Source organism: Cervus elaphus, chromosome 7 (genome assembly GCF_910594005.1).
Source record: "Cervus elaphus chromosome 7, mCerEla1.1, whole genome shotgun sequence".
Taxonomy (NCBI): domain Eukaryota; kingdom Metazoa; phylum Chordata; class Mammalia; order Artiodactyla; family Cervidae; genus Cervus; species Cervus elaphus.
The window spans coordinates 30,595,432-30,622,076 of record NC_057821.1 but is presented as its reverse complement, the minus strand read 5'-3'; the positions used below and the strand labels follow the sequence as shown (position 1 = coordinate 30,622,076).

General features: G+C 37.8%; 1 protein-coding gene and 3 non-coding genes across 6 annotated transcripts; 2 read left to right on the top strand and 2 right to left on the bottom strand.

The window, feature by feature from the left end:
- Positions 1-4,402: 4,402 nt before the first annotated feature.
- TRNAT-UGU lies at positions 4,403-4,476 on the bottom strand. The gene has a single exon. It is a non-coding gene; the product is annotated as a tRNA-Thr (tRNA).
- A 1,673-nt stretch (positions 4,477-6,149) lies between these two features.
- On the bottom strand, positions 6,150-25,917 carry ZBED9 (zinc finger BED-type containing 9). Of its 3 annotated transcripts, none has more exons than XM_043908142.1 (4): positions 24,908-25,917; positions 14,047-14,194; positions 10,208-11,703; positions 6,150-8,273 (listed from the first exon to the last, which is right to left on the bottom strand). In XM_043908142.1, exons 1-4 carry the CDS (start codon positions 25,325-25,327, stop codon positions 6,357-6,359), a joined length of 3,981 nt encoding a protein of 1,326 aa, XP_043764077.1. In that variant the 5' UTR covers positions 25,328-25,917; the 3' UTR covers positions 6,150-6,356. The 3 variants fall into 3 exon arrangements, with proteins under 3 accessions (XP_043764077.1, XP_043764078.1, XP_043764079.1); XM_043908143.1 differs by having other exon boundaries at positions 14,119-14,194; XM_043908144.1 differs by lacking the exon at positions 10,208-11,703 and having other exon boundaries at positions 8,179-8,273; positions 14,119-14,194.
- Positions 19,487-19,559, top strand: TRNAK-UUU. Its single transcript has one exon. It is a non-coding gene; the product is annotated as a tRNA-Lys (tRNA).
- On the top strand, positions 19,570-19,645 carry TRNAK-UUU. The gene has a single exon. It is a non-coding gene; the product is annotated as a tRNA-Lys (tRNA).
- Positions 25,918-26,645: the final 728 nt, after the last annotated feature.

Sequence of the window (26,645 nt, the reverse complement as noted above, 5' to 3'; positions counted from 1 at the left end):
TGTTTAAAAAAAAAAAAAAAGGATTGAAATGTCTTTCTGTAATCACGGCTACAAAGGCTCGATTTACCTTCAGAATGAAGACAAAGTCAAAATTAAGACCCTATGGGAGTAAGTGAAAATTACAAAAAAAAAAAAAAGACCGCTCCTGGCATCCTCTCAGCTGGGCGCCCAATCCTGCCAAGACGTTTTCAATTAGGATTGAATTGAGAAGCATCTTCCTAGGCCTGGCCTTTCTTGGAAACCACGAAGAACAGGCCCACTGAGTACCCTCCAGGGACACCTTAGTAAAAACCCCAACGATTGTACTTACTGAACAATTAGAAAGTGTCCCTCCTCTTGTGCAGCCACTGGGTTGCTGGGTTGTGTGACTGAGAGGGAAGGAACCATTCTTCAGGTTAGAAAGGTTGGATTTTGAGTCAGTTTGTTGTGGTTGTCTGGTTTCTTTCCGGCTCATTTCCCCCAGCCACCCTCATCTCAGTGGATCTCGACCCCCCATTAGTGATGGTGCGGGCGAGGAAAGCACAAGGGTGGTGGGAAGGCGCGGGGGAGGCCTGGAGGAGTTACTCACACCGCCTGCTTTGGACCCTGTTCCTGAGGGGTGCTGTGGGCGCGGTGAAAGCAACCCAGCTGGAATCTGAGGCATTTGGGGGGGCCTCATTCCCCATTATTAGGAACTGCGAGGGCCTGATTTTGGTCTTCATCTAACCTGCCTTCTCAGAGCATTCGGGCTCCCCGCCCGGAAAAGTTGAGGTTACATAGATTTTTCACAATTTAGAGATGCTGGAGAAACAGCGTTTTCTCAAAAGCTTCTGAGCAGTGACTGCACCCTGAAGAGGCTGCTCTCTTTTGCTTGCTTTCCAGGAAAGCACCATCCCGGTTCTCTGGGCCACAGCAGGTTAAAGTGACAGACTGTCTGGGGTCTGTCCTTAATCCAGCCTTCAGTAACCATTCCAGGAACTGAAATCTAAAAGATGAGAAAGGTTAGCAAAAAATAAAATAAAATAAAATAAAAAGCAAAAGAAGAGTATATCCAAAAGGTGGATCAGAATGTGCAAAGGTGTAAGAAATTTTGCCCAATTAGTTTGAAGTTTTAAATGAAATCGTAAATTCTGCAACAACAAAAAATCAATTAAATTTCACTAAAGAAAAATTAGCAAATATGAATAGTCCCAAACCATTAAACCATAAATACTCAAAAATTTTTCCCACAGAGAAAACTCCAAACCCAGATACTTTAATCTGAAAGTTTCCACAACTGAGGGACTGAACTGAACTGAACTGATTCTCTACTAGTCAAAAGGAAAGCAAAAAAATAAAAAGCTGTGATGACTAGAAAGGAAGAAACAGAACTGACTTTTTCTTTTTAACAGATCGTGTTGGCAACCTACTCCAGTATTCTTGCCTGGAGAATCCCATGGACAGAGGAGCCTGGTGGTATCACAAAGAGACACAACTCAGTGACTGAACACATATACATACAAATACTTATGTACAAAGATCAAACAGAAAAATTATTATAAATAGTGTCAGAGTTTTACCACATTTTCATGACAGCTATAAAAATTTAGTTATATGCAATAAAGAAATACCTAGAAATCACACAAAATGATATATTATGATAATATTTCAATAACAAGGAAACATTCCAAAACAAATACAACATGGTTTCATGTATAGAAACTACAAACTAAGCATATTAAATAATCTGTTGTGTTAAATACATGTATTAGTAGTAAAGCTTAAAAGCAAGGGACTGAATGGGAGGGAGGCTCTAGAGGGAAGGGATATGTGTATACTTAAAGCTGATTCGTGTTGTTGTACAGCAGAAGCTAATACAAAATTGTAAAGCAATTATATCCAATCAAGGAAAAAAAAAAAGAACTAAGGACTCAACCATGTGCATGAGAAATCTTGGGAATAAAGTATCCAGTCCCTTCAGATGGCTGCAACCAGTTCCTGGCTGAAAAATTAACTGCAACCCCATGAGAGACCTCCAAGCCAGTGCCACCCAGCTAAGCTGCTTCTAGATTTCTGATGCACAAAAATTGCTTGAGAATAAATGTTTATTGCTGTTTTACGGTTTTAAAAAAAAAAGCAAGGGAATGACAATCACAAGCATTAATATAGTAGTTATCTCAAGTGAGAGAGAGATGTAGAGTGGAGTGGGGCAAATGGAACTTATAAAATAAAGGCAATGTTCTCTTTCTTAATTGGTGGCTTTGTTTTTCTTTTTAAATTATTTTTAATTGAAATGTAACAAACATGCAGGAAAGTGTCCAAACAGAAGCATATACAGAATACTTAATTTATGTAGATATATATCTGAATATATACGTATGTGAGTGAAAGTCACTCACCAGAATACTGGAGTGCGTAGCTGTTCCCCTCTCCAGGGGATCTTCCCAACCCAGGGATTGAACCCAGGTCTCCTGTATTGTGGGTGGATTCTTTACCAGCTGAGCCACCAGGGAAGCCCTTATATATGTATATATAGATGTATATATCACTGAATATTTACAAAGAGAACATGTCTATGAACTCTCATTCAGATCTTTTGTTCCAATTTATTGCCACTATTTCTATCAAATTGAATCAAGAATTAAGTTTTGTCACCTAGGTTGTCTGTGTCAAGAAATACCAGAAGCCCCTCTCATGTGCCTCCTAACTACTTTCTTCTTAAGGGTAATCACATTTTGGATTCTGATATCATCTATTAGCTTTGCACATTTTAAATAACATATAAATAGAATTTTACAATGTGTACTCTCAGGTCCGGCTACTTTTGTGCAGCACTATGAGGTTCATCCATGTTGTTGTATTCAATGATGTTATTTGTATTTACATATATAGTCATACACATATATAATAATATTGTATTAATATGCCACAATTTATCCATTCTAGTGGTGGATATATGAGTTATTTTTAGTTTGTGAAAATTGTGAATAGGGCTCTTAGGAACACTTTTGTATATGCTTTTCTGTGGACTTGTACACAGATTTCTATTGAAAACTGTAATTAAGAAATTGACCCCATTTCTGATATTTGCTGACAGCTTTCAAGACCCATCACCCTCACATCAAAGCCAGCCCACAGAAAGTGCTTAAGCTCTCTCAGAGAGAAGATCAAACCATGCTAGTCCTGGTTCTCACTTAGGAATCTTCATTCCCCTCTCCCCTCCACAGCCTGCCCTCTAACCCTGTAAAAACCAAAGCCCATCACCCCTCCTTGCTCTTCCAAGACATTCTTGGACTTACCTGAGAGCCTCCTCTAGTCTCCCCAGAAAACTTCATTAAGTGAAAGATAAATGTTTTCATATCTCCCTGGTACATATGTAGCATTATCGATCTTGCCATTTGAATCATTTGGGTACAGTGACCATTTCATTTCAGCTGAATGATTGCAAGATAGATGTGCACTCAAGAGTGGACTTACAGAGTCACAGCAAGTGACTTTACTACACTTTTTTTTGGCAAGCAGCATATATTATTTCCATATATCTGTAATTACATGTAAGAGAAATGGACAAACTGAAAATGGGAAAAAATAAAATATGATAAACTAGATAAAAAGATAGATGAAAAACAATTATCCATAACCAAACAAACTCGGCTGGTGAATGCAAGACTATTTCAACTCTATTTCAATGCTATAGAAATGCTAGTGCCAGTTGGGCTAATGAAAAAAATTTTATGTTGATTCAGGTTTTCTTTTGTTTACAGAAAGTTTTTTTTTTAATTGAAGTATAATTGACCTACAAATTCTATGTTAGTTCCAGTTGCACAATATAGTGATTTGATATTTCCATTACAAAATAATTACCATGATAACTCGAGTTATAATACAAAGATATTACAATATATTTTTTTTTACTGTATTCCTCATGCTGTACATTTTACCTTCATGACTGATTTATTTTGTAACTGGAATTTTGCGCCTGTTAATCTCCCTCACCTATTTCACTCATCCCTCCACGCCCCCCGCCCCCAACCACAGTCAATCCATGTGGCCCGAAACTTCGAGAATATGCGTATTCAACACCTCTCTGACCCCTCCCGGGATGGGGACAACCATCCCATAATGGAGGTGAAGCGGGTTTATTTATTTCCCCAGAAAATGACCTTCGCAAGTTCACTTGCCTTTTTGTGATGGGAAGAAGAGGGTTGCAGAGATTTACGATCATTCTTAGGGGTCTGCCCTAAGAATGTCATTCTTCGGGATAGGGAGGAGGCAGGGGGTTGGTACTTCTGTAAGGGGAGGAGTGTTTATGATCATTCTTAGGGTTCTGCCTTTTTCCGGATCGGGAGGAGGCAGGGGGGGTGGTACTGTAGTACTGAAATCAGAACAGAACTGTAGTACTGAAATCTTCATCCTTTCTCAGGAACAAAGAAGCGTGCAAAATAGGCCCTACTGGGATTCGAACCCAGGATCTCCTGTTTACAAGACAGGCGCTTTAACCAACTAAGCCATAGAGCCAGACGAAGGACAACGTCTGAGAGAAACTTTAAATCAATTTTCTTTGTTACTTTGAAAAAATATCCAGATCTTTTCCAATCTTACTTGTATACAGGTTGTGCCCATTTCAGTGACTGAACAAAGGGCTTGACAATGTGATGATTACTATGCCTCACAGCGACATAAAAGTTAAAATGAAAAAAAAGAAGAAAAAAAAAAAAAGTTAAAATGAGGCCACAGACACCACATCCGAGTCCTGAATTTGAGTAAAAGTATTGTAATACATTATATTTCTATAGCACTTTGGAATTTACCAAAATTCGCCTCTCTGAACATCAAAGGCAATCCCAAATAATGAGCATTTTATCATTCCTATTTTATATTCAACTCCAAAAACGTTTAAGGACTTGTTCAAGTTTACAGAGAGAGCGAAGAACTGGAGTTGAGACGAACTCATTTTCTGATGCTAATTCATTACCATCTGAGTCACCACGGAAGCCCTCTGATGCTAATTCAACCACATTGTCAGTTCAGCATTTTTGCATGCTGTAGAAACAAACAACTCCAAGAATCCTGGAAGCTTAGAGTAACACATCCTGCTCCTGCTATTTGTCTACCGTGACTCCGCCCAGGATGAGGGAGCCATCTCTACCTGAAACATTGATGGTCTCTTGACAAAGGAAGAAAAAAAGTATGGTAAATCAAGAACTGTTTCTTGGTGCCCAAAAGTACCATGTCAATTCTGCTCACATTTTAATACCCAGAGTGAAATAAGTCAAATCTGGTATCTGTGGAGTGAGGCAGTACAATCATATCCCAGGAAGAGGCAGTATAAATACTTTTGAAAATAATAATTTTTCACAACTACCATCCCATATAGTCTCATTTGTGAAACTCAGAACTTTTTTCTTTTTAAAAATTTATTTGTCCATCTCTTCCTTGTCTGTGTTGAAAATGTTCAATTTTGTGGCTTTTAAGTTTTTAGTTTGGGAAACATGAGTATCAGTTTGTAAAGGTAAGCTGGGCTAATGTGGGCACTGTAGAAATTCAGTCAATATAATCTATCATTGCTATGTATTTGGGATGGGGAGAAGGAGAAAAGATGAAAGATGAAACCACAGTTAGTTAGAAGAGTAAGAACAAGGTAGTTCTTGACAGCAGCTGTACACCCAGATACACTCTAATCTGAGACTGTGATTGACTACTTTGCATATGGCTAATAGTGAACAGTATTAATAGTGAACACTACCACAACGAAGATAGAACATTTCAGCACCCCCCAGAATTCTCTCCGCAATATCTCACTTTTACTACTGTATTCAATTACTGTTGAATAAACATGATACATTTTATTCTGTGAAAGGATATTTAGGTTTTTTTCCTATTGAATTTTTATAAGCATTTGACGGTTTTCCCCCACTTTACCCACTTAAACACTGTATCTAAACATGCACCTACAAAACAAACTTATCAACTTCCAACCAAACCACCCAAAATCAGTTTTACAAATTTAACATCTTACTGACACGCACCCTTGCATTCAAATTCTAATTCTACCCCTTCAATTCACGTCACTGATCAAGTCTGCCATTTCAAAGAAATTATTCCCCATCTTGAACTCATCCTTTAATTTTAATAACTTAATAAAATACAATAAGAAAAATACACACAATATACAAGACCAAAATTTTTAATGTTAGAATGAACAGATTTAAAATTACATCCTAATAAATATAACAAATTTGACAGGGAAAATAAGAGAAGTATAAAAACTGTACACTTTATTGTACATATAGGCAATTTATATACAGAATTGCTAATTTAATCAAAACTTTACATAGTTCCATAAATGCCTATATGTATAGTTGAATTAACACATTATAAATCAGTATTTAAAATTTTTAATGTGATAAGTGAGCTTGCTTCTTGCTTGTTAATTTGTCTAATCTAGGTTGGATTGATGACAATGCTACTCTCAAGGGATAATGTATATTTAAACTGTTTCTATGTTTTGTTTTAATAACACTTAAGGTGGAGAACCCAGTCTCACAGAGGTATGTTGAGGGGAACAGAAGAAGAGATTTTAAAGCAATCTCAGCAAGCTCAGGATATTCATTTTTAACTTTTATCCAAAATGAAGCAAGTGATGCTGTATTTTCAAAATTCATTTTCAATCCTTCATCAGTAACCAGCTTCAACAACTTATGCTGTAGGATTATAGTTAAATTTAAATTATCTTTTGTTGAAAGAAATGGATTTTGTATCCATGAATTTCCTATGCGTGGATCTTCTTTTGAAGGAAAGTACAATTCAAAACAATCAAATAAATTTGTAAGATGTTCACTGACAACTTTTCGTAGATGTGCAATATCAAGATCATTACCTACTTCATTGATAAGTGTTGTTAAATTATGGAACATGTCGTAACAATCTGTAGAAACTCTTTTTTTCCAAGCTTTTAACTTTTGTTTTTGTCCTTCAATCTTATCTGCCATTGAAAAACATGTTGCATTCTTTCCTTGCATGCAAACATTAAGATCATTAAAAATACAGAAGATATCAGATAAATAAGCAAGTTTGGCAATCCAATTCACATCTTTGAAAAGTTGGGACCAAACTGGCTTCTTGCTTTGCAGAAATACTAAGAGTTCATTTCGTATTTCAAACAATCTTGATAGAACTTTCCCCCAGGATAACCACCGTATTTCAGCATGCAATAACAGTTGCTTATGATCAGCTTCCATATTATCACACAATAAAGAAAATAATCTTGAATTTAATGCATTAGATTTTACATAATTCACAATTTTTACTATGTCAGTAAGCACACTATTCAGTTCAGCTGATATTTTTTTCATAGCAAGACTTTCTCGATGAATGAAGCAATGTGTTATTTTACATTCTGGTGCAAGTTCTTTAATATGGGTAATCAGTTCAGAATGTTTTCCTGTCATTGAAGCAGCACCATCAGAACACACTCCTACACAAAACTTAAATTCCAAACCACATTTGTTGACAACATAATTCTTCAGAGCTTCATACAGTTCTGAGCTAGTTGTGTTTGTTGGTAAAGAGGCTGAAAAAAAGAATTCTTCCTTTATATCATCATCATGTTCAAACCTCACATATACTAAAAGAATTATCATGTTAGCAATATCTCTGCATTCATCAAGTTGCAATGAAAAATACTTGGCTAGTTTTATTTGTTCTATGAGTTGGTCTTCCATATCATTTGCCAGTTCCTGAATACGTCGAGCTATGGTGTCATTGGAAAGTGGTACTTGAGCTACCTTCTTTGCTGCAGATTCACCCAACATTTCTAAGCAAACTTCTTTGATGCAGTCCTTCACTAGTGTCTCAGCAATTGTGTATGGTGTTTTAGACTTAGCAACTGGAAGTGCTACTTTGTAAGAAGCCCTCAAAGCACTAATGTTTATGTGAGAAACATTGAACACATGCTTTGGTTGGTTTTTCAATTCATTACTCTTTCTTTCAAAGAATTCTTTTGGTTGTGAGCTTATTTCTTTATGTTTTGAATATAGATGCCGCTTAAGTTTCGATGGTTTCATCGCTTCATTAGCCAGTACATCTCCACAAATAATACACTGTGGTTTCAGCACTTCACCATCAATTATGGCTATGAAACCAAACTCAATATATGAGGGATCATACTTCCGAGTAAAGCTAGTATGAACCCTTTTGGTTTTCACTCCCTCAAGATGACTTCCATTGTTACCATTTCTTTTGCTACTATTGCCATATTCAGAATAGGTGTGTCTTTTCTTCACAAAAAAGTCCAGTGAAGCTTGTTTTGTCACCTGCAAATTAGAATTTAAAATAAGCAATACAAATTTTACTTTCCTCTTTATTAATAATGTTAAACTAAAAATTAAAAACTAGGCTTGCATCATCAAAAAATCTACAAATAATAAAAGCTGGAAAGATGTGGAGGAAAAGGAACTCTTCTTCTACACTGTTGGTAGGAAAGTAAATTGGTACAGCCACTATGGAGAACAGTATGGAAGTGCCTCAAAAAACAAAAAATAGAGTTACTGTATGATCCTGCAATCCCACTCCTGGGCATATATTCAGAGAAAACTATAATTCAAAATGATACATACACCCCAATGTTCATTGCAGCACTATTTACAATAGCCAAGACATGGAGGCAACCTAAAGGTCCACGAACAGATGAATGGATAAAGAAGATGTAGTACATATATGCAATGGAATATTACTCAGCCATAAAAAAGAATGAAGTAATGCCATCTGCAGCAACATGGATGGACTTAGAAATTATCATATTCAGTGAAGTAAGCCAGAAAAAGAAAGATAAATAAATTACATTGCTTATAAGTGGAATCTAAAAAAAGATACAAATGAACTTATTTCCAAAACAGAAAGAGACTCACAGACATAGAAACAAACTTATGGTCAGTTACCAAAAGAGAAAGACAGGGGAGGGATAAATTAGGAGATTGAGATGAACATATATATACTACTATATATAAAATAGATAACCAACAAGGTCCTACTGTATAGCATAGGGAATATACTAAATATTTTGTAATGACCTATAAGGGGAAAGGATCTGAAAAAAGAATGTGTGTGTATATATACAACATGTATATACATATATGTATATATACATATATAAACTGAATCACTGTGCTGTACACTTGAAACTAACATAATATTATAAATCAACTATACTTCAATTTTTTTAAATTTTACAAAACCAGGCTTGATTAAAAACATAAATGATTTTTAAATTAAGTTATAAAGATAAGTAAATGCTTACATTTTTCTCAGTTTTACACACTTTTGGGTTACAGCTGACAAGCTAAACAGCATATCACACATTTTAATGTGAACCTATTGTGCTTGACTAATTTATAACTGCTATCATATGTGATTCACCTTGAGAGTTTAACATTAAAACTGAATATTCTATTTGAAAAGATGAGTTCATTAATCCTGTGCTTGGTATCAGCAATGTCATATTGTTGTAATTTCCAGGTACTCTCAATATGTGTACTTACCTCATTATGATCTAATATGACAGTTTGCAGACCACCACCGGTCTGAAGAACAAACTCTGAATACCACTGGCCCAAATCATGCGTAACCTTCATATTTCAAAACACTAACTTGAACATATATTAGCTCTACTTTATAAAACCTAATGACTGAAAAAATCTCTTTGGCCTTATTTCACACTCTGCCTTTTAATCAGAAAACCAAATTTCCCAACACAAACTCATGTCTCCCAACCAAATTTATCATTCCCTGCCCTTCCTAAATATTTCTTCACTTGACCTGAGATGCCCTTTCTTAGCTTACCTCTCCACCCAAACTTACATACAACTAAAACAATGTTAACAGTAAGTTCATCTGTTCCCAAATTTATCCTTCTGTAGAAACATACCACCAGGCATACCATTTGTCACCCGGATCCTAGCTTTCTCATCCCCCCAAGAAATGCTTGACATCAGAAAGAAGAGATATTACTGCTGCTCACTCCAGACCAATAAACAAAGCAGCATCCAAGGTTATAACTTCCAACTTGAAAAATGAATGGAGGGAGGACGTTAAAAGTAATTGACCTTTTTTGGGAGAAAATATATCCAAGATGCCCATCATTGTGCTTTAGTGTGCCATGTCAAAACTTTCTCACTCATCATGATCACAGTAAAGTAGAAAGAGGCTCTTGATCTACAGCAAATTCTTTGATCTACACTCAAATTCTTACCCAATCTCCTACTTTGTCTGATGAAAACGATGTCTCCGATGGCTTTAACATTTTGAAAGGTTGAACAGTCAAACTTCTTGGAACCTCATCATGTTTCCTTTTCATTGTAGTGGTCTGGTAGCAAAGACTACAAGTTATTTTGTTACAATAACCCTCAGTCTCATGTTGAGAGGGCACTCCACAGATCCCATGGATGTTTCTACAACATGATTCACAACTGTTAGCACCTATGCATTCTTTCCCACAACTCACACATGATAAAAAATTCAGTCTGCTTTCAGGAACAGTTTTTTGGGCTACCTTAGGAGTAATAGAAAGAATCTCTTCAATATCACTACTATCTGTTCCAATCTCAATGTTTTCTTCATACTGGGCTCTTAGAGTATTTTCTGATTCTTTATCAGCCTGTTCCAATTCATTTTCTGTGTTCAGGCTGGCAACAAGTTCTTCAGTTGACTGAGAATGAGAGCGCCCCAGTTTAGCTTCAGAGCTAAATGCACCCTCACATAGAGTCTGTTGCATGCCTCTGTGATGGGGTTGATTTTGGGTCATTTGAATAAACCACAAAAATTCAGCCCAGTGTGATGAATTGTTAGTTTGCATCCAGGAGATAATCCGATTTTGGATATCCTCATTAACTTGATTTATAGAACTTAGGCTTTGGCAGGGCTGAGGATTCCCATGAACAATTTTAAGTTCTGGCCAAATATTACTAAGTTCACTGACAATCTGGCTTGAAAATTCCCTCCCACTGTCAGACTGTAGAACACTGGGTGCTCCAATAATTGTAAAAATATCTAAAAGAGCACGTGCAACCTCTTTAGGCCTTTTAGATTTTAATGACCGCAAAAAACTCAAGTTTGTACGAAAGTCTTGATAATGCATAATAAATTTATACTCTCCATCAGGATTCAACTGCATGTCTATAAGATCCACTTGGCATCTTGAGTTAACTTCCTTAATTGGCTTTGATGTTAGAACTTTCTTGAGTTTTGAATTTTTCTGTTGGCATGGTTTGCAAAGTGTCAAGTATAGCATTATAACTTCTTTTGTGATGTTCTTGTATTTTGCTTGTAACTCTTTTTCCATGCGGGTACGTCCACCATGTCCAATGCTGAGATGTGTATCATGCAATATGTCAAATAAGTCCTCACTGTGTAAATAATACCGTATTTTATCTGTTTCCCCATTTACAGCCTCAATTAGCTTCTCATGACCTTGTACAATGATCACATCAAATCTAGCCAAGCGCCGGTAGTCAATTGATTCTTTTTTTTCCTTAGCCTTAGCTTCTTTCACTTCCCTGATTAATTGACAGTACTTTGCTTTAGAAAATATCTTGGTGTTATTACTCTTGTTTTCCAGTAACACTGCTAAGCTTCTGAAGAACTTTTCTCTCATGTTTTCTGGTTCGATTTCTGCTTCATTAGTATCTAAACTACTAAAGTTATCATCACCCATGCTTTGAGACATCATGGAAAGCCACAAAAATGATCCTAAAATATAAATGAAAAACCAATTAGAATATTTGGGAATATAATCTAAATACCATATTGCCCAAATAACCACTAGAGCTCAGAGTAGAAGTAGATATGAACACATAAGAGGGGCAGCACAATTTTGATTAAGAAGTCTACCTTTGGAGGAATAAAGAGAGGTAGCCAGGAACAAAAAGTTCTGATAAAGAGTAGGAAGCCAGGTTATGACTTTCCAGAGCAGTATCCAGGGCTAACCTTAAAGTAAAGCACTGTTTTATGTAAAACAGAAAACAAATTGATGTTATTATTTTTTCATTTATTTATTAGTTACACAAAAACTATTTTTTGGCTAGAGAAGTCTCAGAAATACAGTAATAGTTTTTTTATAGAATGATAGTTTCTTAATTAATTAATTTACTTATTTTGGCTGCATCCAGGTCTTAGTTACAGCATGCAGAGGGGATCTTTTGTTGCAGCACCCCAACTCTCTAGCTAAGTCACAAGGCTCTGGAGCCCACAGGTTCAGCAGTTCCTCCATGGCACAAGGGATCTTAGTTCCCACGTGCGATTTTAGTTCCCTGACCTCCACTGCAAGGGGACTGGACCACCAGGGAATGGATGCTTAACTACTGAACCATCAAGGAAGTCCTAACAGATGTTTTTGTCTTTTTTTTTTTTTAAGTCTCAGGCTATACCACATTTTGTTTTATTCAGTCATGTTAGCTGGTATAGCAACATCTGGGGCGTAAGTTTAAAGACCATATATTTAAATCACCTCCCTTTTGGTGCTTGTAAAGCTATAAACCCAATATAAATACCCTTACTACTGATTTTGATAAAGAAAGAGCAGCAGATGAACCTGAAGTAGTAAAATATCTCTGGCTTAATATAACATATTAAAATAAACGTTTAGACTATTCATAATAATGAAACATTTAAATAAATCAAATTTGGCTAGTCTTAAGGAAGCTATTTGAAAAAATCAAAAAGAATAATTTGGAATTAGCATGTAACCTCGAAAGTCCTATAGATGCTTGGAAAAATACTTTTTCTTAAGTTGTTTGATAATTTGCGTACCAAATATTGAACTGGTAAATTGAAATAATTCTCAAATGTTCATAATTTTTAAAGCTTCGAAACTGTGTGTTTTGGCCTCATTTAACTCTCAATTGTTCCAACAAGACCTCCTTGATCATTTAAGCTTACAGTGAGTTCTCCTTTCTTGAAGATATAATTTACCAATAACATAAACTAGCACTGTAGTACTTTCTTCTTTCTCTGTTTCATATGTACAACTGACAAGACTATAAGTTTCTAAAGAAGCAGGGATCACTTTTCCTTCTAGTATTTCTTCCACTATCTAACATTTTATTACAAAGAAAAGTATTGGATAGGGAGTTCCCTGGTGGTCCAGTGATTCAGACTTGGTGCTTTTACTGCTGAGGCCTGGGTTCAATCTCTTGTCAGGCAACTAAGATTCTACAAGTCAAGCCTTGGGGTGCAGCCAAAAAAAAAAAAAAGTGTTGGATAAAAATTTGTTAATTAGCTTTATAATGAAGATGACAACACTGCTGAAAAGTGCTATTTCAAAATGTGACTGAAAAGACCATTATATAGATAGTATTTCTTTCCACACTGATACATTTTGCAACATGCTATGGAGCCATGAACATAAAGGAAGGTAAACAAGGATAAACCAGGGGGAAGAAAGAAATATAAGGCCATGTAAATGAGAACCAAGAGAATATGAGCTTCATAAATTAGTACAATCAATATTAGTAGGTCTATGATAAGCAGAAAATATGGAGTTGCTAGGGATATAAGAAAAGAAAAAGTGATATCAATTATACTGAGGCCTTTTGGAAAAGGCAGGAGCTCCAGAACCAAGCCAGCCTGCACCACTGCCTCTACCACACATTGCACTGTTAATAGTCCTTAGATTTCCAGTGGACATGGACTTCAGAAATTCCATTTTCTTCAGTAGGATTTCTAAGTAATATTTCCAATCTTAAATAGCCATATGTAACAAGAAATGGGGAGCAGAGGCTATAGAAATGGGACCCATGGCTATACTGACAAGTGATCCACATTTATATACAGAGGCATCTCTGATTTATCTATCCACAGGTACTTAATTCCATTGCAAGTTATCCATGAAAAATACTGTGTTCAATTATTTTTTACATTATTGTCTGATTGCTTAAGTCAAGTTCATTACTAGCATTACACTACACTGGTTGACCTTTCCTTCAGCTATATTCAGTAGAAGCTTCAATGGAATAAAGTTTGATAACCTTTCAATGAATGGGCCCTTCCCTCTCCCAAATCTCATCCTCTTTCCAAAGACTAAATTATCCTCACTATTATCTTGAAGGAGGTGTGACTCTGGAGATTCACATTCCATTCTGTCTTCTATAGACTGGAGATGGGTACCTAAGGACTCCTTTGCAGTAACCAGAAGAGTCTTTTCTTCCATAGGAACTTCTTGCTCATATGTGCCCTGTGGGACCTGGGGATAAATAGGTACATTTGGAAATTAATATAATGTTAATAATATCACTGCATAAACTATAGTTAAACCTTAAAACATTTTTCTACTGAAATAGAAAAGATGTAAGAAGAAAAAGTCTTCACTGAATTCTTAAGAGGAGTGCTGGATAGAGTAAGAAGAGAATAAAAAATGCTGGAACAATTAAGATCAGAGCCATACAATAGAAATTGGACAGGAGTTGATATGCAAACCTATGGTTTTTGTTTTGGGGACTAATAATGGAAGTACATTAAAGGAATATTCCCTAAACTGTGATAACTGGGAGAAAATTGTAAATGAGTTTCAGTAGGAGCAATTTAAAGTAAATATTTGGGGTGAAATTATCTAATAATGACTAATTAATTATTTAACCCAGGAAGAAATTGGACAGTTGTTTTACACCAAATGTGGAAAACATTAGCCCACTGTGTTATGTATGGATGGAGGGAAAAAAGCCAATCAAAGTGGGTAACTGTGTTGGGTGAAAAGAAAATATTATTTTTGCCTTACACCAATCATCTAGTACTCATGTCATAATTAAATTCACCCTATTGTCTCCAAAATATACAGTTGATCCTTGGACAATATTGGCTTGACCCTTAGTGGGTCTATCTACAAAGGAATTTTTCTTCCAATAGCAAATACTACTGTACTACACAATCCTTGGTTGGTTGAATCTGCACATGCAGGAGCAGATCTGGAAGAACCGTGTATAGGGATGCAGGTCAAGAAGCAATAGTTAGAACCAGATATGGAACAACAGACTGGTTCAAACTTGGTAAACAAGCAAGTCAAAGCTTTATACTGTCACCTTGCTTATTTAACTTATATGCAGAGTACATCATGGGAATCCTGGACTGGATGAATCACAAGCTGGAATCAAGATTGCCGGGAGAAATATTAACAACTTCAGATATCCAGATGATACTACTCTAATGGCAGAAAGCAAAGAGGAACTAAAAAGCCTCTTGATAAGGGTGAAAGAGGAGTGAAAGTGATTGCCACTGACTTTAAATAAACACTGTCTTTAATATAGAAGCATGTTTGAGAATCCCTTGGTGGTCCAGTGGTTAGGACTCAGCACTTTCACTGCAGTGGCCTGGATGTGATTCCTGGTTGAGGAATTAGGAACCAAGATACTAGATAGATAAACACACACACACATATAAACATGTTTACCTCCAAGTTATCTATATGGCACTGTTTGTTACACTGGTATTTGCTTACCATATTCTTGGGAAACCAGAAATAAGAACATATTTAAAACTCTAATGTTAAAAAAAAATTAAAAAAAAAAAAAACTCTAATGTTATCCCTCCTTTATATAAGTTGATTTATTAAATCTTTGTAAAATATAATTCTGTAAATCAGTTGTCATACCATTCAATAGGTATGTCTATCTGGACTGTGTTACAGTCTAATATCTGATTGTGCTACGTCTAAAAATGATAGTGGACAATAAAAAAATCTTGTAATAATCCAGGAAGGTGGTTAACAGCCAACTGTTTGGCAGTTTGTTATTGGTAATCTAGATTGTTCCTGTCTGGCCTCTCAATCATTTTAATGTTGTTATTTCTGCTATCAGCTTACTATAGCTTTTCCTTTAAATAATGTCTTTGCCTATAATTTACCAGATGAAATCTAATGCTTCAGTGCCATTCACCAAAAGAAAAAAAAGTAATAAAACTTGTGTTACGGTGTGTTGTACTATTTTAGTTTAGGAGAGTTTTCATTGACTTGTAGATCTTTTTACTCACTTCTACACATGGATCTTTGTTAGTCATGTAAGCAACAGATAAACTGGGAGAGAGATGTGTTAGGTAGATTCTATTCTATTCTATTCTAATGAAAATAGGTCCATTAATTAAAATAAGTATTCAACAGCCAATAACTTCCCAAGGCTGTCTTAAGAGAATAGCAGCCTCTGGGACTAATCACATCTCCATGGTTAATTCTAAAACTGAGTAAGAATGAAAGTTAAAAGGAGGGGAGGAGCTGTTACCTCCTAAGAACCAGAATTCTGATTTATAGTTATTTAATACACCTTAATGGAGAAGGAAATGGCACCCCACTCCAGTACTCTTGCCTGGAAAATCCCATGGATGGAGGAGCCTGGTAGGCTGCAGTCCATGGGGTCGCTAAGGGTCGGACACGACTGAGCGACTTCACTTTCACTTTTCACTTTCATGCATTGGAGAAGGAAATGGCAACCCACTCCAGTGTTCTTGCCTGGAGAAACCCAAGGATGGGGGAGCCTGGTGGGCTACCGTCCGTGGGGTCACACAGAGTCGGACACGACTGAAGCAACTTAGCAGCAGCAGCAATATACCTTAAAGTGAAAAGAACACAAATGACTCTACAATTGGAGGCTTTGAGTATGGCACCTGATTCCAATTCTTTAAGTGTGCCACTTACAGTGGAAGTAGCTTGGCCATTTCACATCCCTGCCAAAACCACTCTCTTGCAAATAGCCCTGTAGAAGTCATATTGCACTCAAATAGAACATTTCAATAGTTTGTCTTGCCAAATATTCTTAACTGGGTTAATTTTTTAAATTTCCCTCACTGGGCCTTGGTTTTATAAAAATAATTTCTCAATTACATGACATTTGAATCTAAAAATGTGCATATAATCAAGCACCCTAGCCTATCATGCAGGAGACATCAAATGAGAAATAAATTTTTTTCTTAATACGATTTTTATGGTAAGTATTATAAACTTAGAAAAAGGTGCATAACTCATAAATGTAGAGCTCAACGACATCACAAAGTGAACTACTCATTTAAAAAAATAGAACTTTACCAGCATCTCAGAAAGCTACTTGTGTCCGACCCTCTTCACTCAATGTATCTACTACTCTGACATCTATCATCAAAGATTCATTTTGCTTTTTGGACTTTACAGAAACAGAATCATGTAATATATACTTATTTTTGTCTGGGTTCTTTTGCTCAACATTATATTTGTGAAATTCATCCATATTGTTGAATGTAGCACTTGCTCATTCATTTTCATTATTGTATAGTATTCAGTTTTACAAATACACCATGATATATTCATCCATTACAACTTTTAATGGACATCTGTGTTGCTTAGAGTTCTTGGCAATTATAATAATGCTGCTATGAATATTATTTTGCATGTCTTTGAATGTGTTTCTGTAAGATATATACCTTGTAGCAGGTTTGCTGGATCATGAAGTATGGTTACACTCGGTAGATATTTCCAAAACGGTCATAACAACTTATTCCTGTCAGTAGTACACAGGCATTCTACTAGCTCAACAACCTTACATCAAATTTGGTCACATCAGCAGTGGTTACCAAGTTTGTTTTAATTTGCATTTTTCTGATCACTGTGTGAGTGCGTGCTAAGTCACTTTAGTCATGTCTGACTCTTTGCTACCCCATGGACTATAGCCCGCCAGGCTCCTCTGTCCGTGGGATTCTCCAGGCAAGAATACCGAAGTGGGTTGCCATTTCTTCCTCCAGGGGATTGTCCCAACCCAGGGATCGAACCCACGTCTCTTGTGTCTCCCACATTGGCAGATGGGTTCTTTATCAGTGTGCCATCTGGGAAGCCCAAAACAGACTTGCCTCAGGTCCCACCAAAATTTGAACTTGGATCCCTGGATTCAGAGTCCAGAGGGCAAAATACTGTCAGAACTATGAACTCTAATAATTCATATTCACCAAGCAGAACAAGATGCTCAAATAAAGTCTAGTAAAAGGTTGGTCAGCGGATGTCAGTATTCTGTGGGATGGCTTGAAAATTTGGGTCCATGGATACTGAGCCCAAACTGCACATAAACCAGAAAATTCCAAAAGGAAACAGTCAATGATATCTGAATGAAAGTCAAAATGTATTACAACATTATGGTGGGATTTAAGGAATTTATGTGTCATGTTCCTTTTCCCCAAGCTGGACACCATGTTATAAACTTACTTCCTCTTCTTAGACAGAACAAAGTATATAAGAAACCAATTTTCTTTTAAAACAAAAAATTCATAAATGGTTGAGCCATTTCCCTTTGGTTAAGTTTTTCCCTTCTCTGGTCTTAAGAATAAAAGATCTTATGTAGATTTCTTCATATAGTATAATAGCGTGCATCTCAGTTTGCCTAAATCTTTCCATAACTGAGGTAAAGGAGGTCCTGGAGGGAAAGATATAAGTCATCTGGGAGACAGGGAAACCTGTTTATAATTAAACAATTTTATCAATTCTGTAAAGTTGGTACAGAACAACTAAGACATGAAACAAAATATAGATATGGCTTATTGTGATGCATTTATCACTGACTCCTCCTCCTCCACAACCATGTACCCACACACATCTAGCCTCTTGATTCCTCTGTATTTCCATTTAAGAGACTAGTCCAAGGCAGGTGGACCTGGTCTTGGAAGGAATGGGAGGAATTCCATTCAGCCTTTACCACAGAAGTGTAAAGGGTGCCTTTAGATGGCAAAAACAAATTACAAAGGTGAAATTACCTCAAACTGGTTATGACAGTCATTTGTCTTTCACTATATAATTCCTAGATTTTGTTTTTTAAATTTCTAATGAGAAATTTTGGTCATAAAATAGTGGAGTAAATATGGCTGTAATCATTAGAAATGCATGCATTTCTCAATTAATTATAACACTTAACTTACAGTGACTTAAACAAATTGGGGTTTATTTTTGTCATATGCTAAGAAATCCAGAGGAGGGCAGTTGCTGGCACTGATTCACATACCTAACAGTTGTCAGGGACCAGGGCTGTTTTCATTCATAACATATCAGTGGTCATCCTAACATCTGTCATCACGTCATGGTCACAAGATAGCTACCATAGCTCCAGATATCACATTTGTGTTCAAGACAGGAAGTGGGAAAAGGCAGAACTAAACGCATCTGTGCCATTTTATAAGGAAAATATAAGCTTCCCCAGAAACTGCTAGAAAATATGCTTATTTCTCTTCAGCCGGAACCATATTGCACGGCCAACTCTAGTACAAGGAAAGCTGAAAAGCATTTAATTAGGTACATAGCCAACAGTTATGTAGATAGCTTCCCCAGTGGCTCAGTGGTGAAGAAACAATCTGCCAATGCAGAGGGAGACACGGGGAAGATCCCCTGGAATAGGAAATGGCAACCCACTCCAGTATTCTTGCTTGGAGCCTGGAGAATCCCATGGACAGAGGAGCCTGGCTGGCTATAGTCCATGGGGTTACAGAGTTAGACGCAACTGAGCACAAAGACTATCTCTGAGCCTCTATCCTTCTTAAGAGAGCCTGGATAGCTCAGTCGGTAGAGCATCAGACTTTTAATCTGAGGGTCCAGGGTTCAAGTCCCTGTTCAGGCGTTGCTCTAGAGTCTTTTGGATAGCTCAGTCGGTAGAGCATCAGACTTTTAATCTGAGAGTCCAGGTTTCAAATCCCTGTTCAGGCTTGAAAGTGAAAGTCCTTCAATCCTGTCCAACTCTTTACAACCCCATGGAGTCCTGAATTCTCCAGGTTAGAATACTGGAGTGGGTAGCCTTTCCCTTTGGGCATAGACTTTTAGGCCCCTCAGTGGCTCAATGGTAAAGAATCTCCTGCAGGTTTGATCCCTGGGTCTGGAAGATATCCTGGAGAAGAGAATGGCAATCCACTTCAGTATTCTTGCCTGGAGAATCCCAAGGACAGAAGAGCCTGGTGGGCTACAGTCCCTAGGATCACAAAGAGTTGGACACAACTGGAGCAACTTAGTGTAACCAACATGAAGTATTTTTTATGGAAGAAAGAGGGGTGTACAATAGATACTGGGTTGGCAGTTAAAAGCATTTGCAACAATGGCATTTTCCCCTTCCTTCAGAAATCACACAGAAACAAAACAAAACAAAAATAGAGAGAAAAACATTTATGCAATTATGCAAATTTGACATTTAACCCTGAGTCATGTGAAAAACTATCCAATATAATCAGAGCATAACCCTAAACATTACCTAGTGTGGACCAAAGACAAAGTCCTACCAGAAGAGGAAAATTTTAAAGTAACAGGTACACGTTAAGGGAAAAAAAAAAACCAACCAATACTGTTTATTTGAAACAGAAAAGGTGTGATGGCTAGAGAAAAGAGACTGCCTGTATAGGAATCTATGCAATAACATATGAACTCATGAAACAACATGCTTTCTGTAAAAGTACACAAAAACTAACAGGATTTATGGAGAAAATAAAGTTGTAGGGTAGATTATTTAAATTCTACACAGCTTTGTCAGGAGACATTAATAAAACTACAGAAATTCCAGTAAAATTACAAATAAAGACAAAAAGACATATTAGATAAAAAATATTAAGTATTTTTTAAATATTAAGTATTCTAAGGATTTTTACTTTAGAAAAGTGATGGTATCTTGTTAGAGGTATAAGGAAAGAGTGAGGCAAGGGTCGAGGGATATCATCATCAGAAGTTCAGATGGACAGTTCCGGGAGTCAGCTCACGAGATCCCACCCATTGACAAGGTCATGAGGAGAAAACCTGACAGGCAAGGCGGATCAGGTTTTCAGGGATTCCGAAAAGCTGCCCCTGGCGCTCACCTTAAAGATGATATCTGTCTTTCTGATGCTTGCTTCAATAGACTACTCCCTAATTTCTGTGACACAGGCAGAAGGCCTTCCCCGATCTCTTCCCAAATAAGAATCAATTTAGAACTTTAATCAATAAGTTTCCGTACCTTATGAGATTATCCAGGATGAAAGGAGTGTTTTAATTTAAACTCCTTTGCTGGTATTTTAGTTTGTTTGGCAAATGCATTTATGCCCTTGGTACTAATATGCATGATTGCCTATAGTACCCAAATCATAAAATAGCATAAAGAACCTGATCACATAAAGGCCCTAATAGACATAGAGCCCTTCCGGGAGTGAGGAAGCCCTATTAGAAAACACAAGAAAAATTTTTCTAAAAGTGGTTATTGGGTTAACGTTTGCTTGCTGTGTTTTTGCTCTTAATGTGCTAGGGTTGTATTATGGAAATCATTGTTAATATAGTTATAGATCTAGAAAAATAAGAACTTAGCCCTAGTGTGGTACCAATGAGACGGTTGTTAACTGTTAGCCAGGAGTGCTAGGCAGAGGCTGCCTCACTGAAGCCACAGAGTCTGTGTGGGGTAAACCTCTTGGAGAAATTCAATTGACAACTTCTGCAGAAGAACTGACTTTTATGTTAACAAGGTTATACTTCTACTATGTTGTGACATGCTGTACTGTTGCCCTGTGAGACTGTAACTTTTCTGTTAAGATCACCACAGAAACAGAAAATAGGTTTACATTCACCTGACCTGCATAAACTGTTAATAGGCCCAAGGCCAGAAGATAATGTACAAGACCCTCATAAACAAAGAAGTATGCAGAAAACACCCTGGTTTCGTGAAGGACAAGCTGATGTAATGTTAAACTATCTTCCCCTTAGAAATGTACTAACTTAGGGTATAAAAGCTACGGTAAAAAATAAAGCATGGCCAGACTCTGCTGGACACCCCCATTTTCCCTCTCTCTCTTTCTCTCTTTTTGTCTCTCTCTTTTTCTTGCCAACGCTGCTCATCTTGAGGGTACCCCTGGATCCTGCTGGGGCTGGACCCCGGCAGACAAGCATTTGCCCACTTTCCAAGAAATGTTGTGAAACTACAAAATATATAATGACAGTTCTGGCTCATCTTGTTTTTATTTTTTGACACTTGCTTATAAAAAGATATTTAGTTTTTCTTGCTTAAATATTTTCCTTCTTTCATAAAGAAGCTATTTCATGGTTCCAAGTAGGACTTTATGCCATGAAGTGAAATCCTGCTGCATTCTACATTGTAGTCAGGTTATCGTCTATCTACTGCAACTACTTCTCTATCATACTTAGAGCAGAAGATAACTGAGAAGTAAAAAGCTCTTGTGGGGTAGATTGTTGAACTGTATCATCATCTTACAGACTTCCATTTGAGCCTCAGCACCTAACTGTTGGCGCTCTTGTATACAGAGAGCCTCTGAATGAGACTGCAGTAGTTCCTCAGTATCTCCACTCAGCTTTTTCAAATCCAACCTCCTCTGCAAGAGCCATATAACTTGCTTTGATTTAGTGGAGCTCTTCTGAAGGTTCGAAGCCTTTAGAATCATAAATTAAATCAGAGAGAAAAATCTTTTTTGTTTTTTTTTGACTGTGTCAAGTCTTAATTGTGGCACTCATGCTCTCTGTTGCAGCATGCTGGCTTCTCTCTAGTTGTGGTGTGCCAGCTCCAGGGCACGTGGGCTCTGCAGTTTGCTGAAAGCGAGTTCTCTAGTTGAGGCCCACAGACTTTGCTGCCCCGTGCATGTGAGATGCTAGTTCCCTGACCAGGGATCAAACCAATGTCCCCTTCATTAGAAGGTGGTTTCTCAACCAATGGACCACCAGGGAAGTCCCAATCAGGGAGAATCATACCACACCCCATGCAAGTAGGCTTTTGGGACATCATCTCAAGCCTCCGTAATAATAGCAATTGCAAGTTTAATGCTTTATCAATTCCAGAATTCAAAACCTGTGTGTGCAACATTACCTGGTATAGATGCGATAAACACCTTGAATGTTATCCTTAAATAATAAGCTTTAATGACTGATCACACCCTGATTAGAGGGCTGAAGAAAAGTAGTTGTAGTAGGAGGTAAAAAGAGAATTTTAATAGTTGAAGAAAGTTCACCAACTGTTGGTGGATGGCTTAGTGTATTACTGAGAATTACAAGAATTTAGAAAGAAAAGTTGTTTGTTCCTCTTGCAATATTTTTGAAAATCACCTACAAAACATCACCTAGAAGATTAGTAAATATCTGCCCTGCCATCCAACCTTTCTTGTAGACTTATAGTAGATACTCAGGCTAACCTTTACAATTCTTTTTAAAGCTTGTAGGTTGGCAGAATAATAAATTACACAGGCTTTAGATTTAAATTCCTACTGGCATTCGCACCCAGCATCACCATCTTAAATATTGGACCTTCTGTTTCCCCCTTCAAGATACAGGCCCTTGAGACCACTTGCTCCAACAGAGAATGGTTTCATCAAAATTAAAAACCTGATCTAGGTTATATACTTCTTTGTCAGTCAAATTTCTTAACACTGGGGGAAATGTCTTTTCAGCTTCTCTGCACTCACAGCTTCACCAGAGAGCTAAATATTGTAAAAATCATAGCAGTTCTTGAAGCCACTAAACCAGCCACTATTTGCACTAAATGAAGGCACTTCTGCACTTTCTTCTTAAGGTCATATATATTGCTAATGTCTTCTCTTTAATTTTAAGAAAGGCTACTTCTCATTGCTTCTTTCTTTGCTATAAAATTCAAACAAATGTTCCATTTCTTTCATTTCCTTATGTCTTGTTCTAACAAATTTTGTAGCAACTGCAGCTGTTTCAGCTAGATAACTTTCTTTTATTTTCCCAGCATTGTCTCTAATTGTTCATAAAGTTGGCTCTTCTATTTCAGTTGCATGTTTTTTCATTTCTTTCAAAACATTTTATAATTTTGAGCTTTTCTTTAATTGTTAAATCTTTTCTTTCATGCTCACTAGCAGAAATTTTATCACCAGCATGCTTCTGTGGCACTTGCAAACCCCTCTTGCTTGCTCATTTTCTGGAACACAAAAAAGTTTAGCAAAAATTGCACCAAAATGGGAGGAATTATGCACATAAGCACTTCTAAAACAGAGACTGGGGCCAAGAGGAAGGATGTGGAGATGAATGGGCAGCATGTACAGTACTGTATGTCTTCACAACTTGCTGGACTTGGCTATAGTTGTATATTTTGCATTAAGCTGCTCTTACTTAGGTGGCCCAAAACATCAACTTTTGGGGAAAACTCATACATGAGCTGACACAATTTCAGCATTACATTGACTTATTTCCCTATTTATCAGTCTCATATGAAAGATTTTGCATTCCAGAAAAACATGTTAACAGATCATAAAATGTTAAAATGTTTTATACATACATAAAATGCTCATATTAAAAAAGAGTTCAGAAAAATGTGTGGATAGTATCTTACAGAAATGGGAATGTTTGGCAATACCCATAATATTCTAAAATTACTGTCATAAAAAGCAAATATATGCTCTTAAAATAATCTCTAGTGTGATGGACCTCACATACCAACAACTGCAAGTACTGAAAAGTATCTAGAAAATGATGCAATTAATCTCTTCATTGTACAGATGACGTCATCAAGGTCCAGAGAAGGTGTGTACCTGATGTTACACAGCTAATTAGTGACAGAGCCTGTTATAGAACCCAGATCTTACGATTCACCATTTCCTGATATTTCCATTAAATGAGGCTACTTCTCTATTTGTTTCTCCTAGAAGGCATTCCTTATATTCTTACACTGATTTGCTTCCATATATGGTCAAAGTAGTGGGCATCGTAAGAAGAGATAGCTACTTTTATCTCACAGTCACTAAATAAAATATACTTTCTATTCACAAGCACTAGACCAAGGTTTCCCATTTGGTTTCCCATTTCCTTATTAGAATCAGCTACCACCAACATAAAAATTGTTATCCCAGAAGCATGAATCTATTCATCTACACCAGTGATCAAATGATAATGCTCAGAATCCAAATTTGCAGCAGTCAGTGTGAAGTGAACCCCACTCACTCCACCTTGGACCCACAGCACTCAAATTCTCCACAAAATATGGCATCTCCAATTTCTCACCTGCTGTCTAGGTTCATCAAGCTCCCTCTCCAAATCCTCCAGCACAGTCACCACCTCCTCGCCACTCTCAGGATGATGCTCCCGCACCCAAGCCTGGAGCTCCTCGGGCAGGATGGTCAGGAGCTGTTCCAGCACCAACAATTCCAGGATCTGCTCCTTTGTGTGTGTCTCTGGGCTCAACCACAGACGGCAAAGTTCCCTGAGTTGGCTCAGAGCCTCCCTGGGTCCGGGAGTTTCCTGATAGCAGAACTGCCGGAAACGTTGACGAGAGAGTTCCCTGCTATAAGACAAATTCTTCTGTAGGAAGGATGCCTGATCCCAAATAGGGTCTTCTTCTTTAACCTTTATTTTGATAATCTCCCCTTGTTCCTCTGAACCCTGCCCAGCCAAGGCTGGGATGGCCCCGGGGGCTGCTGCCATCCTTAGCTTGGCCTTGCTCCAACAAGGATCTAAGAAGATGCGTGATTTTACTTGAGGCCCCCACCCAGTCTTTGATCAGGAAAGCTTTTTTTAATAAGAAAATTCTGTTGACACAGACAAATTACAGACGCAGCTAAAATTTTTTTTGTTTAGGTGAAAACAGGGCAGTTACTTGAGCAATTCCATTGAAAGGGAAGCCATTCTCTGACAAGACCGGAAATTGTGAGTTCAGAACTATTCACTAAAGCTCCAGGACCACAAATTGAGCGGCAGCTTGCTTGCGAGACAGAAAACTGAGGAAACTCTGGCCCTAAAGCCTGGGTCTACTATCCCCAACAAGAAAACCACACAGGTCTCTCTGAAACCGGCGCTCCGAGGCCCAGGCCCGGGATGGGGGGAGAGGGAGAGGAGCTCTTTCCACACCGCTAGCCGTCGGCGGGGAAGGCCCGATTGTCGCCGCGCAGACGCCTTCTCCCCTCCGCCACTTCCCCCTCAAAGGAACTCGGACCCTCTCGAGCCAAGCCAAAGAAGTGGGCAACAGGCGACACTCCCGGGCGAGGTGGTGGCTCGTCTCACACACCCTCCTCAGGCCCCAGCTCGTTCCAGCCAGGCCCCGGGAGCTGCGCTCACTTCCGGTCCGCTCTAGGATTCCAGGTGGTGCAACCAGCTCGGTGGTCGTGGTAAATCCTAGCGTTGAACACGACGAGGTCACAAGGGCTCTGTAAATTGTTCAGAGACTTAACTCCCAAGTTACCCAGTTACCGGTGAAGAGTTTCACTGTGTGAGTAGAGCTAATGAGGGGGCTGCACTGGGTTTTCTTGTCACGGTGATAATCTGTCGCTGCACTAAGACATAGAGCACTCATCGCCGCGTCCTAAAACAAAAGCAGAAGAGCATCTCTGCGCGATTGCCCAGTCAGAGAATTCGTAGGCTCCACCTGGCCTTTTCCCGTTAGATGTGGGCCACTGTCTTCTTTCCTAGAAGCCGTAATTTAGACTCGAAAAGAAAATGTAAAATCTAGCTCCTTCTTTCCCTTTTATAAATTGGAGGGGAGAGGGTGGGGATCAAGATCCATATAGTGAGCTTACCCTCTAATGACAGCAGGAGCTATTCCTGCTACTTCTGGCTCTGTGAGGCATGCTGTAAACAATCCTGGAAAACTGGCCCCGGAAAACTAACAAGGAAAAATCTGGACGTGTTTTCAGAGTCTAAGAAGTCACTAGAGTTGGGCGACCAGAACATTCATACCTGACTCAAGCTCCTTCAGACAGTGTGCTCTGACAGGCAAGGGATTCAAAGAATGGATATAGGTGAACAA